Source organism: Chlorocebus sabaeus, chromosome 10, assembly GCF_047675955.1.
Source record: "Chlorocebus sabaeus isolate Y175 chromosome 10, mChlSab1.0.hap1, whole genome shotgun sequence".
Lineage (NCBI taxonomy): Eukaryota > Metazoa > Chordata > Mammalia > Primates > Cercopithecidae > Chlorocebus > Chlorocebus sabaeus.
In genome coordinates, this window is record NC_132913.1 from 82892957 (window position 1) to 82910944 (window position 17988).

The window sequence follows — 17988 nt, forward strand, 5'->3', positions numbered from 1 at the left end:
AGTTGATGTATCTCTGCTAAATAAGAGATTGTCAGAACTTCATTGTTACAGTAGTTTTGTATTTGTTGTTTCCTCCTTTCTACTCAACATCATCCCCATTACCTGGTTAATCTAAAATTGGCTGATTATCAGCCACCAAACTTGTTAGTTAACATTGTTAACTAACATTGTTAACACCACACATTGTTGAGTACTAGCTTAGATATTGCACATATGCAGTAAATATTTAAAAGATGTGTTTTGCTTTCAGTATGAATGTGGAGTGCTACAAAGTATCAAAACAAATAAAAGGAGATATAAATAGGAGTTTTAGAGCTTCAGTTCTAAACAGAGTTGAACATTTCATTAGGTTAAATGTAAATTAGTTTGTTTTATTTTAAACTTCCTCCAAAGAGGATTTGTTTTGGAATGGAGCCAATTAATTTGAAAATCACATTTGTGTCTGGGTTTGGTGGCTCACGCCTGTGATCCCAGCACTTTGGGAGGCTGAAGTGGGAGGATTGCTTGAACTCAGGAGTTCAGTACCAGCCTGAACAACATAGCAAGAGCCTGTCTCAATTAAAAAAAAAATTTTTTTTTTGAGACGGAGTCTCACTCTGTTGCCCAGGCTGGAGTGCAGTGGCACGATCTCGGCTCGCTGCAACCTCTGCCTCCTGGGTTCAAGTGATTCTCCTGCCTCAGCTTCCTGAGTATCTGGGATTACAGGCATGCGCCACCACGCCTGGCTAATTTTTGTATTTTCAGTAGAGATAGGGTTTCACCATGTTGGTCAGGCTGGTCTTGAACTCCTGACCTTGTGATCCACCTGCTTCGGCCTCCCAAAGTGTTGGGATTACAGGCGTGAGCCACCAGCCCCTCAAGTAAAAATTTTAAAAAATAGCTGTATGTGGTGGCACTCACCTGTAGTCCCAGCTATTCAGGAGGCTGAGGTGGAAGGATCACTTGGCCCCAGGAGGTCATGGCTGCGCTGAGCTTTATCGCGCCACTGCACTCCAGCCTGGGTAACAGAGAGACATCCTTAAAAAAAAAAAAAAAAAAAAAAAAAAGAAACGAAAGAAAATCACATTTGCATTATATTCAAGGTTTGCCCAGTTGCTCACCCGTGACCCACCTAACTACTTTATTTATTTATTTATTTATTTATTTATTTATTTATTTATTTATTTATTTTGAGACAGAATTTCACTCTTGTTGCCCAGGCTGGAGTGCAATGGCATGATCTTGGCTCACCACAACCTCCGCCTCCCAGGTTCAAGCGAGTCTCCTGCCTCAGTCTCCCTAGTAGCTGGGTTTACAGGCAAGTGCCACCACACCCGGCTAATTCTGTATTTTTAATAAAGACAGGGTTTCTCCATGTTGGCCAGGCTAGTCTCGAACTCCTAATCTCAGGTGATCTTCCAGCCTCAGCCTCCCAAAGTGCTGGGATTACAGGCGTGAGCCACCGCACCCGGCCATCTAACTACTTTATTTAAAAAAAAAAAATGAGTTCTGGGCAGAGGTATAACAGCATCATACTTGCTAATGTCATTGCCTATACATTTTGGTAATCTCAAAACTGTTCCAGCTACAAAGCTACCGTTTGTATTTGAAATTCGTATTTAAAATATAGGGAGAATATTACAAACTAATTCTGGAAACATATTCTCAAAATTACATTGAAAAATTCTAGGTTTATGAAATCATTTATGTACTATAACATGGTTCAATTCGTTGAACATTATAAACATTAGATAGTATATTTGTTTAATTTGTATTTATTGCAGTGCTTGATTTTTTACTTTCATTATTCCAAACAGAAACACTACCAATTAAACATTAACTTCTCATTCCCTCTTTCTTTCCACCCAACCCTTTGGTAACCTCTATTCTACTTTCTTGTCTCTATAAATTTTCCTATTCCAAGTACCTCATAGAAGTGAAATCATATAATATCTGTGTTTTTGGGTCTGGCTTCTTTCACTTAGCATAGTGTTTTTAAGGTTAATTCATGTTGTAGCATGTATTTCTATTTGAATTCCAAAGCTAATGTTAATGATTACCTTGATCAAAAAAATAAAAATTAAAATAAACAATATCTCGCAAAGTACTAGAACATTCTGCAGGTATTGAAAATGAAGCTTAATGTTCACGTTAAAGCCACAGGTAATAATTTAGAAGAGCTGGTGTTCAGATTTGGTTCTACCTTTTTTTCTTCATTTTTGAGATGGGGGTCTCACTTTGTCTCAAAAAAAAAAAAAGGCTGGAGTGCAATGGCACAGTCACAGCTCACTGCAGCCTCAACCTCCCAGGCTCAAGCGATCTTCCCACCTCAGCTCCTGAGTAGCTGGGACTACAAGTGTGCACCACCACGCCTGGCTAATTTTTGAGTTTTTTGTAGAGATGGGATTTCGCCATGTTGCCCAAGCTGGTCTTGAACTCCTGGGCTCAAGCGATCCACCCACCTCAGCCTCCCAAAGTGTTGGGATTACAGACGTGAGCCAGCATACTCAACAATTCTTTTTATTTATTATTTTTTATTTACTTAAGCGTACCGTGATGTGCCCAGCAATTCTATCTTCTTGAAACTCCTCCAATTCAGCAATTTCTCTTTATCCACTGTCACTTCTCACGTGGGTTGTCCCTGTCACAGCTTCCTAATTGTTTTAGTTTCCTATTGTTGCTGTAACACATTACCACATATTTGGTGGCTTCAAACAATACAAATTTGTTATCATGCAGCTCTGTAGGTCTGACATGAATTTCACTGAGCCAAAACCAGGGTGTCAGCAGGGCACATTTCTTCTGGAGGCTCTAAGGAGGAATCCATTTCCTGTTTTTCTAGCTTTAGAGGCTACCCACATTCCTTAGTTCGGGGGTCCTCACCCCCTACCCCCCTCTCTCCAGCCCCCTCCCCCCACCACCAACCCCCTACAGACTCAGTAAGGCCTGTGGGGCCTTTTAGGAACACTGCTGCACAGCAGGAGGTGAGCGGAGGGTGAGGGAGCACTACCGCCTGAGCTTTGCCTCCTATCAGATAAGCAGCAGCATTCAATTCTCAAGGGAGCATGAACCCTATTGTGAACAGTGCCTGTGAGGGATCTAGGTTGCACACTGCTTATAAGAATCTAATGCCTGATCATCTCAGGTGGAGCAGTTTCATCCTGAAACCATCCCCCTGCCATCTGTGGAAAAAGTGTCTTCTACGAGACGAGTCCCTGGCACCAAAAAGGTTGGGGGACTTCTACCTTACCTTGTGGCTCCCTTTACTCAGCAACGTTGTATCTCTCTAAGCATCATTTCTCTTCCTTAATCCTGTCTTCCTCTGAATCTCTCCTTCTTCCCTCTTCCATTTTTAGAGTCTCTTATGATTAAATTGGGTCCATTTGGATAATTGAAACTAATGTGTTCATTTCGAGGTCAGTTGGTTAGCAACCTTAATTCCATTTCCAGCCTTTGTACCCTTTGCCATGTAATCTACATGTTCATAGGATCCAGGGATTAGCACGAGGATGTCTTTATGGGGGAGGCATTATTCTGCCTACCACACTAGTCATATGATAATATGATTTCCCTTCTTGCCTATGATCATGTCACTTGCCTACTGAAAATTCTTCAGTGGCCCTTATTGCCCTCAGGGTAGCATTCAGACTCTTTCAGATTCCTTAATGTGATACACAAAGGCTTTCCTTACCAGTCCTGTCTCATCTCTCCCAACTCCCCACGCCCAAAACACACAAGATTGTGTGTTTCACTTCCCCAAACCGAAAACCAGGCATTCACTCATCTCATTTTCATTTGTTTGCTCTTTCCCCAGCCTTTTATCTGACTTTACTATTCATTCTTAAGTCAGACTTCAGATGTGACTTCCTTTGGGAAGCCTGAGTGTATCCCCAAATTTTGGCCTTTGCTGCCGTTGCAAGCTATACCTATATGTAACATAGCACTTGCCACATGATACTGTAATTATCTCTTTAATTACCATCCACCACCACCACCACCACCACAAGACTGCAAGCAACTTAAGGGTCAGCCTCTCATTTTGTTCACCCTTGTATCGGCTACTTAACAGAGTGGCTTGCAATAGTAAAATAGTAAAATAGTGGCTTGCAAAAATAAAAGCACAAACTTTTCTATTTTTTAAAGCAACCCTATTAACTGAGAAGCACAAACTTTTGCTTAAAGATATATCCCTTAATATTTATGTGTCTTTTTTTCCAAGGTAGACTTGCAGAGGATGTAGAGTCATATAAATCTAAAGACTGAAAAGTAAATGTACCTTTAATCCTCCAAATGGATTTCATTTAATTAATTAATTTACTGAGGCAGGGTCCCACTCGGTCACCCAGGCTGGAATGCAGTCACACAATCATGGCTCCCTGCCGCCTCCACCTCCTGGGCTCCAGTGATCCTCTTGCTTCACCCTCCCGAGTAGTGGGACCACAGGTGTGTAACACCATGCCCATCTAATTTTTAAAACAAATTTTTTGTAGAGAAGAGGTCTCGCTATGTTGTCCAGACTGGTCTTGAACTCCTGGGCTCAAGGGATCCTCCCATCTTGGCCTCCGCCTATGCTGGAATTACAGGTGAGCCACTGAACCCCACCCTTATCTGGCTTCTTATATCAAGACTGTGCACAAGTCACTATTTTTGCAAGAACATCTATATCACTTCCTCTGAAAATGTTGGCAATTAAAAAAAAAATAGACAGACATGGTGGCTTATACCTGTAATTCCAACACTTTGGGAGATGGAGGTCAGCCAATTGCTTGAGCCCAGGAGTTCAAGACCAGCCTGGGCAACATGATGAAACTCTGTCTCTACAAAAAATTCAAAAATTATCAAGGCGTGGTGGCGTATGCCTGTGGTCCCAGTTGAGGTGGGAGGATCACTTGAGTTTGGGAGGGCGAGGCTGCAGTGAGCTAAGACAGTGACACTGTACTCCAGCCTGGGCAACAGAGCTAGATCCTATCTCAAAAAAATAAAAATAAAAATAGGTTGGATAATGTAAGCGTTAAGAACAGAGCCTCCAGAGCCAGCCTGGGATCCTGGCTCTGGCATATTTTACGTAACCATCTCAGTTTTCTTCATTTGTGAAATGGGCACAGTAATATCCACCTCAGAGGGTTATTGTAGAATTAAATGAGTTCCATTTAGAGCATTTAAATGGTGCCTGGCACATTTTAAATAATACAGCTTCATGTGGTTAGGGTGGGAAGGAAAATTGTAAAACATAAATGCTTAGGGAAAGCAACTGTCATTGTAATTAAAATGAAACTTGGGTGTGATGAAATCGTTGGAGGCTGTAGGTGAGATCATCTTTAAGAAAGAAAAAGCCACGCATGATGGGTCGCTAACTACTGGGCACTGCCAGAAGCACTTCTCATGAAACGTTAGGAAGTTTCCAAATCTTCTCTAAAGACGTGTGATTGAAAAAACAAACCAAAAAAAGAATGGCAACAACAACAAAAAGATGTTTGCTGGAAAGAAGAGATGGGATTCTATGAAGAATGTGAAAGTGGCTTATTGTATGAAATACAAAATATAATCCAAGCTTTACCTAGAAATAGTACAAGAAAAATTCAGAAATCCCTACAAGCTATTCTTGTTTTGACAATTCATTTCTTGCCTTCCCTAGTATTTAGAATTTTGCTGCATTGTTGCCGTCAAAAAAAGGTAAGCAGTATTTGCTAAGACAGAACACGGGTGTCTTGATTTTAGAAGATGTACTTGATTATCTTCATAAATACCAGGTGTGAAATTGGTCGCCTTATTAATTAAAGCCTTAGGCAAAATTTGAAATTTGATCCATGTGATGACATTTTAAAATGAATTTTAAAATGGATGTATTAATTTCAACCAGTTTAACAAATGAGCCTTTAAAAAAAATTTACATGGTAACTTACTGTTAATTCATTTATTTGCACGTTGACAATTTTCCTTAAATTGAAGTGTAATCACCCACAAATACTTTTGAAGTTTGCCATATTCATGTGGATATTTATGTCACTTTTTTCCAATTCCTTTGGAGTAGAAGTTATGTTTTGAAAAGTCAATTTCTGCTGTGCCGGTAGGGTTGCAAACGACCTAAAATGGCTACCTACCACACCTACTGTTTTTCTTCATCTTACTATTCTGTGAGTGAATGAGCTTGCCTGGAAGCAAGATTAAGAAGTTAGCAATCTGTCTACAGTTTTTCTTCTTTCCCTTTGCACCACACTACCCTCGAGAATCTAGACAACTGTATTTTCTCTTTTCTTAGAACTTCCTCTTTAGAAAAGACCTAAAGAAAATATATTCCCACAGAGGTATAAATAGGTAATACAACTGTAGCAATTTCCCTCAGAGTCCTTTTGGTTTCAAGGCCCAGGGATGAAATGCTAACTGTGGAATTGTAGGAATTGGTAAGTACACTAAAAATACAAAAAATTAGCTGGGGGTGGTGGCGGGCGCCTGTAGTCCCAGCTACTTGGGAGGCTGAGGCAGGAGAATGACGTGAACCCGGGAGGCGGAGCTTGCAGTGAGCCGAGATCGCGCCACCGCACTCCAGCCTGGGCGACAGAGCGAGACTCCGTCTCAAAAAAAAAAATAGGTTTAGGGTGAGAAGTCTTCATGGCACTATGACATGGGCAAATGTGTGGTCAGCGTGTTAGTCTGGCTTTCGCTCTGAGTTTTTTGCTTTTGTTCATTCTTCTGAGTAGGTATTTCCCTTTCTCTTGAGCCTGGTCTCATTTGTATTTTCAAAGGACTTGCCATGATCAATCAGAAACTTTAAGCTTCTCTGTTATTGTCTGTTTTCCAGGAGAGATGCCTAATGCTAAACGCCTTTTGTTTGTATTGCCATGGCGATGCAAACCTTTAAACTAAGGGTTCTGATTATTCTAAGGTTAGGATCATGTAGGCAAATCATAAAAAAGTTAATTTTTCTCCCCTGGGTGAGAAGTTGCTTAAATTTTTGTGTCAATTGTTTCATTTCTCCAATCTATTTTTGTCTCTGCAGATAGCCTGGAACTCAGTTTTATTGCATAAGCCTACCAATTCAGAATGATCTCAGGTGTATCAGACAAGTTTGTCCCTCACCAGAGTTGTATAGGTTTATTTCTCCCTGCCTTAGTGTGCCCATCTCAAAATGGTGGGGTCTGTGGAAGAGGATGGCCTTCTCAGATATGCAATTTTTGCTCTTTAGAAAGGAGTTAAAAAAAAAAAAATCCCAGCTACTGTGGGTGGGGAAGGCGAGGGAGGTGGGAGGTAGGAGGATTTTGCTTGAGCCTGGGAGGTTGAGCCTGCAGTGAGCTGTGATTGCACCACTGCACTCTAGCCTGGGAGACAGAATGAGACCCTGTCTCAAAAAAATTTTATTTATTTATTTTTTATTTAGAAAGGAGTATAAGGGCAGCTGTGCTCCTCTAGTGAGAACTCCCATGAACTTCTCAAGGCCCATTTATCCTACCTTAGTCTTTAGAGTCTACAAAAAATGAGACGGTAGAGCCATAATTTCTCAGGGATCAGAAAAAGACTACGGCATGGGTCCAACTTCCCCATTCTGACAGTGTGTTTGCGGTGTTAGATGTTACACAGTGCCACAGGTCTCGAATAATGGAAATAATTTGTATCCTTTAAATTTCTCTGGCATCAGTTTTAGAGCTGGAGCTTCAATCCCCAGGCTGAAATAGTCTCTAAAAATGAATAGTAGCTATTAATTTTGAGGCCTCAGTTTGGAATTTTACCTACATGTTGCTGACATCTTCCTTTCCCAAATCTCTCTTTTTTTTTTTTTTTTTTGTTTTTGAGACAGAGTCTTGCCATGTCACCCACGCTGGAAAGCAGGGGCGTGATCTCGGCTCACTGCAAACTTTACCTCCCAGGATCAAGTGATTCTCCTTCTTCAGCCTCCTAAGTAGCTGGGATTACAGGCACGTGCCACCATATCCAGCTTATTTTTGCATTTTTAGTAGAGATGGGTTTTCATCATGGTGGCCAGGCTGGTCTTGAACTCTTGACCTCAAGTGATCCACCTGCTTTGGCCTCCCAAAGTGCTGGGATTACAGGTGTGAGCCACTGCGCATGGCCCCCTTTTCCAAATCTTAACACCTGTTCTGGTACTTAATATCCCCACACCCCACCACATTGATATAGCAATATAATTTAGTCTTCTTTGTACTCCTGACTAATTTCTTCATCAATGAAAAGAGTCAAATTCTGTAACTTATTTGAAGATATTTTTTCTGAGCCAAACATGAGTGACCAATGGCCTGTCACACAACTCCAGGAAATCCTTAGAATATATGCCCAAGGTGGTAGTTGAGCAACAGCTTGGTTTTATACATTTTAGGGACACATAAGACATAATACATGTACGATGTACATTGGTTTGGCCCAGAAAAGTGGGAAAACTGGAAGCAGGAGCTGGTTCCAGGTCATAGGTGAATTTGAAAATTTTCTGATTGGCAGTTGGTTGAAATAGTTTATCTAAAGACCTGAAATCAATAGGAGGAAGTGTTTGGGTTAAGATAAGGAGCCATGTATAACTTAGGGATAAGCAGTCAGAAAAGAAATAAAATTTAGCCCAGGCATGGTGGCTCATACTTGTAATACCAGCACTTTGGGAGGCCGAGGCAGGTGGATCACCTGAGGTCAGGAGTTTGAAAACAGCCTGGCCAACATGGAGGAAACCTGTCTCTCCCCAAAAATACAAAAACTAGCTGGGAGTGGTGGTGGGTGCCTGTAATCCCAGCTACTCATGAGGCTGAGGCAGGAAAATCGCCTGAGCCTGGGAAGGCAGAGGTTGCAGTGAGCCGAGATCTCGCCACTGCACTCTGGCCTGGGCAACAGAGTGAGACTCGTCTTAAGAAAAGAAAAAAAAAAGGAATATTTTTAAAAACGGATAATGAGTTATGGAGACCAAGGTTCTTACTATGTAGATGAAGCCTCCAGGTAGCAGGCTTCAGAAAGAATACATGGTAAATGTTTTTTTATCAGACTTTAAAAGATGCCAGACTCTTAATTAATTCTTTCCTGGATCAGGGAAGAGACTTGGAAAGGGAAAGGGATTCTCTACAGCAGGGGTCCCCCAACCCCTAGACTGTTTTGGGTGCTTGGCCTGTTAGGAATGGGGCCACAAAGCAGGAGGTGAGTGTCAGGCAGTGAGCATTACTGCCTGAGTTCCACCTCCTGTCAGATCAACGGTGGCATTAGATTCTCATAGGAGTGCAAACCCTATTGTGAACTGTATATGTGAGGGATCTAGGTTGTGCAGTCCTTATGAGAATCTAACTAATGCCTGATAATCTGAGGTGGAACAGTTTCATCCCAAAACCGTCCCCACCCACCCCCATCTGTGGAAAAGCTGTCTTCCAGGAAACCAGTCTCTGGTGCCAAAAAAGTTGGGGACTGCTGCTCTACAGAATGTAGATGTTCCCCACAAGAGACAGTTTTGCAAGGCCATTTCTAAACATGTCAAAGAAATATATTTTGGAGAAAAAGTACTTTGAATTCTTTCAGAGCCTGCTATCTGTCAAGTTGGTATCTTATTGCTACAATCTCTTTCCTCAGTCCTAAGGTCTGTTTTCTTGTTAATGCTGGTCATCTGTGCCTGAATTTTTTTTGAGATGGAGTCTTCCTCTGTTGCCCAGGCTGGAGTGCAGTGGCACAATCTTGGCTTACTGCAACCTCTGCCTTCTGGGTTCAAGCGAGTCTCCCTGCCTCAGCCTCCCGTGTAGCTGGGATTACAGGTGCCCACCACCACACCTGGCTAATTTTTGTATTTTGAGTAGAGATGGGGTTTTGCCATGTTGGCCAGCTGGTCTTAAACTCCTGACCTCAGGTGATCCACCTGCCTTGGCCACCATAAGTGCTGGGATTACAGGTGTGAGCCACCACACCCAGTCTGTGCCTGAATTTTAAAGTGAGGAGAATATAATGAGGCATGTTCAACCATCCATTCCCATCATGCCCGGTACTAGTGTTTCAGGCTGACTTTGGAATGCCTTTGGCAAAGAAGAGGTGACCATTCAGTTAGTTGGGAGGCTTAAAATTTTATTTTTGGTTCATAGCCTCTCTAGGCATAGCTTTGTCTAAAGTAAACTTTTTGGCCATGTAAAAGTAATAGTTTAAACTGGAGATGAATTTAAGAAGGGGTCTTTATCATTGGTTATTACTAATCTTAAATCACGGAAAGAACAAGTGAGTTTGAAAGGCCTGATTTCTTAGAATTAGTCATGTTCTTCATAGATTTCATTAAAGACTCTTAACTTTGTTTGTATGATGACTATTTTCTCCTCTGTAAGAGGGAAACCCAGGTTTATGAAATGGACTTTCTTTAGCCACTGCTAAAGATTGGGGTATGAAGTATGTTTCTTATTTCCTCTTTTGTATTAATAGTTGGTTCTTTTCAAATCCTCTGAGGGACAAAAAGACCCTTGGATTTACTATATCATGTCTCACAAATGTAGACTGTCACATTTGAAATTTTACATATGTGAACTAATATTGTGGCTGAAGCAGTATGAATAAGCTAAAGAATGAAAGATAAACCATTTACACATAATTCAGTACCGTGCTTTTCCCCCAGTACTGAAAATCATTTATACTATTTTTATAGTTCAGATGAGCCTCTTTATGAATCAAGTGAGGTGACTGGAAAAAGAAAATGTCTTACACTTTGAGAAAGTTTTATGATTCTAACATATTAGAAATTCTTTACCCTAACATATTACTTGTATATAAAACTGGTAAAAATAAAACGAAATTCGTATAGTGATATTGTTGCTGTAGTGTCCATTATTTGACTCAGCAGGTGATTTTGGGTAAACCTGCAAGTCATTTTCTGAGATTCCTTTTCTCAGTAGGAAAAGTAATATGCTAGTATGCAGATTAATCATTTATTCTATCTGATAATTTTGCTTGAAAATCTGCCCGAATCAGTGGGTATACACTTGGAGGTATATACATGTTTGGGTGAGTTTAAAAAGTGTTAGGAAACATAGTATCTATTTTCAAGTTGCTCACCACATAGTTTTCTATAGGGATGATACTTAAAATGTGTAACAATTAGTAAAGAATAGGCACCAACCAATTAAAACGGGAGTGACTAATAAGATCTGGGTCCTAAGGGCTCTATCTTAGCCAGGTATTAACCCAAGTTCCTAAAATGTGGAGGTCTGGGGAATCTTGAGAGGAAGGACTGGCATAGGGGTGAGAAGCATGGGGGTATACCACTCAGAGTTGCAGCTGTGAACCAACTTGCATGGAAGTATTTCAGTATTTGATTAGTTGGTTCAGCTGTACTTGTGTGTACCAGCTGAACATTATCCTTGTATATCCATAACTAAAAAAGCAGTGTAGGTGCCCTAAAATATAAGGAATGCAAGTGATATATCTTATTGATATTTGAAAGAAAGGTTATGTATGTTTTAAGGGTGTTGATAATAATGTGCTCAATAAAATAATTATGAGTCATAAAATATCAAGCTAATTTGGAAGCTTCTTATACTTTTCACACAAAGGATGTACTATCATGATTTTATGAACTTTAAGGACTTTAGTTCTAGGATGAACCTTAGAATATATTTAAAACAATCCCCTTAATCTATCCATGAATCTGAGGACCACAGCCATTGTCTCACATTTAGTGGCAATGGTGAGACTTGAAACTAGGACTCAGGCTTAATCTCTTTCCTCCACACCTCAGCACTTCTCCCTTTGTAAGCAGAAGTGAGGTTCATGCCCTGGCTTTCCAAACAAGGAAAAGGGCATATGAGTAGTTCAGTGTTCTGAACTATGCATGGCAATCAGTAGGCATTTATTAAGCACGATTTTCGTTGTTTTGATATTTTTTGTAGAGATACAAAACAAAAAATAATCTTCTTTCATGAAGGTATAATATGCAGGTTAGCGGGACTACCTAGCCGTCCATACTGAATGGGTTTGGAAATCACAACTCTTTTCTCTACCTGCTCTGTGATACCAGGCAAGTTAAAGATTTGTGTGCCTCAGTTTCCCACCTCACCGTATTAAGGGGATTAAATTTATATATATGTAAAACACTTGGGGAGTACTTGCCACATAGTGAAGCCTGCGATTACTGCTGTTCATGGTTTTATGTTCTCTACTAGACACCAATAAGGCACCCCCATAACTCGCTCTATTAAGTAGATTCTGGTTGGATACAGAAACCCAGGCACCCCAGGCGGAATGCAGATAAGCCTCAACATGTGGATTAAGAGCCAGGAAGCAGAGTAATGAAGCAAAAGATGTCCAGAGTCACCTTTTAAGAAAATGTGGGTTGGTGGTTGCTTAAGAGGGGAGGAGACAATTTAGATGAGAGGTATGGTGTGAGCAAAGGGCAAGAATGAGCACGGTGTAGGCACAAGTCCATGGAACTGCTTGGCCAGATCGGGATTTTTTTCTCATAGAGTGTTAAGAAATAATCAATCAATTGAGGAGTAGAGGGGTGAAGACCTTGGAAAGTTACCAAAAGCCTCGAGAATTTGTCTAAATGCGTGTTCTCAGGACTCAACTTTTTCTTTCAGGCCTGGAAGACCCGCAGTAAGTGTGGTCTAGAATTAAATGGGTGGGAGGGGAGCTAGGCAAAACACCTCGCACTTAGCACTAAATAAAGTTCGCTGTCGCCCTAAGAGATTGAAAAGGTTTCTTTAACAAAGGGGGCGGGATTAACTTAACGTAGATGTTTAACTCGTATACAGATGAACATTCCAGATGCTCACTCTGAAGCTTTTTGGCTACAGCATTTGGGTTTAGAGCTTCCATTACTCATCTGACTCGCCCAAGGCCTCAGCAACCGGCGTTCTAAAGCCAGGAGAAAAGGCGAATGATAAAGGGCACTCCACGCATGCGTTAAGAAGCTGCCCCCCAACTCCCCCGCGGCGTTCCTTCTTGGAACAAAACTAGCGCGGAGCCACGGAACTCCGCAGTTTGCGTATACTTGAATTTCCTATTGCTCGGACGATCCATGTGGAATCCGTGAGTAGTGCGGCTCCTTTACGCAACTGGCGTTATCCGAAGTGAATAGCTAGGTGGCGCGTGTACGCCCATAGCGTAGCACCCATAGGCGGACGGGGTGCGGCTGCGCAGGGAGCTGAGTGGCCCTTGTACGCCGCTAGCGTAGCAGGGTGTCTGACGCGCGGGTTTCTGCGACGCAGTTAGCGCAGTCGGCTTTGGTGAATACACGATTTGGTGCAGCCGGGGTTTGGTACCGAGCGGAGAGGAGATGCACACGGCACTCGAGTGTGAGGTAACTATAAAACCCCGATTTGTTTACATTCCCTCCCCCAGAACCGGCCCCGTGCGCGGCGGAGACTGCGAGTCCCGGGACGGCGCGGGGGTAGAAAGGGAGAACAGAACCGGGGAGTCGGGGCTGGGTCCCTCGGGGATGCGGGCGCTGGGGTTCCGCCGCTGCTGCAGTCGGCGGCGGCGAGCCGAAGCAGAGCGCGTGGTGGGCAGCGTGTTGGGCGCCTCGGCTCCTCGTGTGCGGTCTGGGCTGCTGCGGGCCGCGGGATCGGGAGCCGGCGGCGTCCACTCCGCGTGCGGAGCCTCGCGCCCCGCTCACCCTCCTGTGGAGGTTGGCTGAGTCTCGCGGGCCGCGCCCGGGGTGGGGGAGTGACCGCTGGGCGGGCGGCGGCGGTTAGGGGGCTGCGCGCCGGCCGCGGATGGCGTCGCCTGCGCGGGCGGGCGAGGCATTGGGGATCTGTAGGCAGGTCTTCGGGGGCTTGGCGACCAAGCGACCCACCCGGTTTCTTCCTGTCCAGTCGTCCTCTCTGGTGTATAATGGGGCCAGGGGACCCCGGGATGGAGCCTCGGCGCCGCTGTTCCGGACCGAGGCTAACGGACGGCGGCGCTTCTGCTCCTACTAGTTTTCTCCCGGACCAACCGAAAAGCCGAGGCGGAGCGCGGGGTAGTGAAGATCTCGGCCTGTTGGGGGTCCCTGGAGCTGAGGGCAAGGGTGGGGCCGGGTCGGTGGGACAGGCCGGGTGGGCCGGAGGTGGCGCGGCCGCTCGGCTTTGTTCCGGAAAGCCCTTAGATGGGGAGCGATGTGGGCCGCGGCAGGGGGAGCGTGTAGAGGAACCTTCGCGCACCGCCTCTCCGGGTCTGGAAATCTGCTGAACTCCTTGCCTCTCTTGGGGTCCCCCAAACGCCCCAGCTAAGAAGGGCGGGGGGCCTTGGCAGGGCAGGAGCGACATGACGTTCAAGGTCTTCCTGTGGCTTCTGTAAAGAAATGTTCACGTGGGAGCTTGTCCACATGGGCTGTACTAAGGATCTGGCACGAGGAAGAAATATCACTGCAGAATCTGAAGCCCTCCGTTGGAAGGGTCGTTCTCTCGAGTACTTATTCTAAATGACAGTGACACAAAACACATGTTAGAAAAAAGCAAAAAGGATGGTAGGTTATACTGGTTTTTTTAAAAAAACTTTTATTTATGCTTCTTGCTGTTAAGTGCTCTAATTTCACATTGGAACTGAGTCATTCTTGGAGCAAAACTAGAGTGTAATAGATTTACATTTCCTTTGTGTTTTCTTTTTCGATATGTATCTAAATTGTACATAATTAAGAACAAGCAAGTAATGGAAAAGCTGGAGATGGAGAATTTAGTTCCTTCTAACTTAGTATGCAATTGAAAGCCTCAACTCGAGACTCCTGTGTATTGTTTTATATTAGGACTCTTGTACAAATATTTGAGAACCTTAATATGAGTCAGTTACTTTTTCTAGATCTTGGGGATCCATGCCAGACAACGCACATTCTACAGACACTGGTTACTCCAGTGGCTTCTTACTGGAAACAGATACATAATATCAGTGATAAGTGCTGTGAAGAAAATAAAACAATGATGTGCTGGTAGGGATTTTTAACTTTTTTGTGTGATGAACCACAGAATGATGGTTTTAAATGTATGAAATACATAGAATTGCAACAAAAACCAGTTGTAATGAAATACTTAATGAAGATATTAAATATGACATCTATATATCAGTAAAGCATTAGCGAGGACTGTAAATGATCTTTAAAGAGTTTAGCTTAAATTTAATCTAAAATTCCTATCAGGTATTTCACATCGCTGTAATTTTTGCCTGCATTCGTAACTGAAGAGATTAAATTTTTTTTTTATCTTTTATAAAAAAAAAATAAATCTTTTTTTTTTTTTCTGACCACATTCACAAACATTCTGCGTTCTGTACATATACCCCTGGATAAGAACCCCTGTGCAAGAATGACTTTGGTGCTACTTCAAAAGGAGGGGTTAGGGAAGACCTCATAGGAAATGACATCAATAATATATTGCATGATAACCTATACTAGTTCTTACTGTTACCAATTTAAATTCTAACCGCTTGAAAGCTAACACGGCCCTTCCCTTTTTTTGAGCACCTGATTTGAAGTACTTTGAGTAGGCCTCAAGTGTAGTATGCAAGTACTAATTAGGGGGTGTGCCTTTTTTCAAAAGTGATTTTTGGAGAAGATAGGATGTAGTATTATAGCAAGGATAATTCAGCATCTGGGATGATCATTTGTTTCTGATTAGAGAAATTTACCTTGTTAATACTCTGTTCACCCAACCCTTCTACCCTCAGTGTTGACCAATACTGGAAAAAATGTAAGGCTTTGGAGTTAAATTTTAAAGGTTCAAAACCTTGATCTATTAATTAGTTGGCTTACCTTGAGGAAGTTGCTAATCTTAATTTTCTGTTTGAACTTCAAGTACAAAACCCTACTCACAGACTTAACTGTGACCATTAAATGAGATAACCAAAAGGCTGAAGATGATAGTGAATTGATTTTACCTTTTTTCTACATACAGACGTTTCAGTTCTTTCATTAGTGGTTGAAGCACTGTGTTCTTTTTCTTCCTCCACCCCCTCCTTGACTACCTCCAGAATGAGCTTTGATGGTCTCTACTGGGCCTTTGGGGGCGGGGGGGGGGGGGGCGGGGCGGGGATACAGTTATCCTGTTGTTTTTGCTCTGTTGCTTATATATAATACTCATGGATTTATTTCTGCTTCTCTTCCATTTTCTAATTTATATTAACCTGTGCATCTTGTTTTCCCTGGCAAATAAATTTCTTGAGGGAGTACATACTGCACAGTTTTTTTGTCACATACTGCTTATGACACATGAATATGCAGAGCTTGTCATGCTCTTTAAGTTTAAAATGCTAATTGAGTGAATCAAAACTTAAATTCACCATTATGGTTAGGCTAAAAATGTCAGCTTGTATTTATATAGTGCTTACCGCAGTATTGGAAATACCATGAGTTTTGTATCAGAAGGACGTTATTACTAGTGCATTTTAAAGTGATACTCACCAGTCATAGTTGCAAAAGTAAGTACACGATGGAAAATGGAAGAGAAATGTAGGCAATCAAAACAAAACTAGTTTTTTCCTTTATAACAGAAGTTTTATTAATTCATCTTTCATGTAAGTGTAGTTCTCATTAAAAATACCCTAAAGCTTAAAGTTTGCAAGGCTGCCCAGCCTAACCCACAACAGTTTGATGCTGCCCCCTAGCGTTTGATTCCCTTCACCTTTTCCTAAGATAAGATAATGTTTAAATTACAATTAGATTTACTTAGTGCTATAAATTTGGTCTATTTTAAAGTTCCCTCCGTCTAGTTAGTGTTGCTAATAAGATGGACATAAGTGTTTTTTAACTGGTTAATTCTGATTGCTTTTAGCCTCCAGTTTTCCAAATGGGGGTGAATTTTGGGTAAAGATAGAACAATCACGAAGTTACCTTGCTCCAAAAAAGAAATTTATGTATGGGATTGTTTTCAAAGCAGGAAGTTAGCTGTGTAAATAAGAGCAATTTTATTTATTTAATCTGGGCTTCTCCTTATCTTGCATGATATAAAAATCTACTTTCTAGATTAATTTAGTTCCGTATAACTTTGTATTGCTTTGACTGAACTAATAAAGTTTGAAAGTGTTAAATTTACATTGTGAGCTTTTTTTAAAATTTGAATTTATTTCGTACTATGACTTTTATAGAATAATTCTTAAAAACTAGTTTCAAGTTTCAAGGACCTCTTAATAGCCACAAGATTTCCTTTTTTATATCATTAATATTTTATATGAATGCTGTAATGAAATCCAAGTATTCAGTTTACACGCAGATATATACCACAATATACCACTACACAAAGGCAATGAACACATGACATTCTACAAAATCTACAGAAAGGATTTTCTATAGTCAGGGCAAACCCTAAGGTTTTAGGTTTTATTCAGATTATTGCAATATCAGTATATCAAACTCTCTTTTTCTTTTTATTATCCTCTATAAGTTCTATGGGTAGACCACAGGATAACTTTTAGCTTTTTCTAAAATATCCAAACATATTCTCAATAAAAAATTATTGGAATACTTAAAAGTATATTTAGTAGGTATGAAGAAATATAGAACCAAAATTACATTTTTAAATAATAGTATGTATTTATTTAAATAGAGACAAGGGTCTTGCCATGTTGTCCAGGCTGGTCACAAATTCTTGGGCTCAGGCAGTCCTCCCATCTTGGACTCCCAAAGTGCTGGGATTACAGGCATGAGCCACTGTGCCCAGCTAGTAATACTAAATTATTTCCAAATTGACTGCTTAGGAGACCACATACAATGTTCAGACGTGTTAAAACAGGACACAATTCATTGTATCACATCAGTAATTCTATGTCGAATACTATTTTTCTATCAGAACGTAAGGGTATTTTTGGATTGCCAGATACAAGGAATGGATATTTAATAGATTTTTACTGGTAAATTTTTTTACGTTAAAAGGTGTTAGAATAGGATGCTGCTGGTGATACAGGTTTGCAGGCTTATACAAGTATAAGGACAAAATCTAAAATCTCGTTCAGGTAGTGTTTTCACAATCTAAAAGTAAATATTTTGTCATTACCTACTTTTATAATCATATTTTATAATTACTCATTTTTAGATACTGCTGAAAGGGAGATATCAGATAATATCCTTGTATTAATATTTCTAATCAATTTTACCCT

The 17988-nt window shown here is 41.4% G+C and overlaps 1 protein-coding gene across 8 annotated transcripts in view; it reads left to right on the forward strand.

Annotated features, from left to right (window-relative positions):
- Positions 1-17988, forward strand: part of SLC39A10 (solute carrier family 39 member 10) — a 164468-nt gene that overhangs the window by 69748 nt on the left and 76732 nt on the right. Inside the window, exon 1 of one of the 8 annotated variants that reach the window (XM_073019888.1) lies at positions 4475-4562. The exons of 3 other annotated variants lie outside the window; for them this stretch is intronic. Coding sequence is in view for 1 of the 5 variants with exons in the window: in XM_007965709.3 (XP_007963900.3) it covers positions 14350-14374 (25 nt within the window). In the remaining 4 variants the exon portion in view is untranslated. Of the gene's footprint in view, positions 1-4474; positions 4563-12714; positions 13229-13264; positions 13556-14048; positions 14375-17988 lie in introns of those variants that run through there. 4 more of the 8 variants (XM_007965710.3, XM_007965711.3, XM_038001829.2 and 1 more) reach the window with 4 other exon arrangements.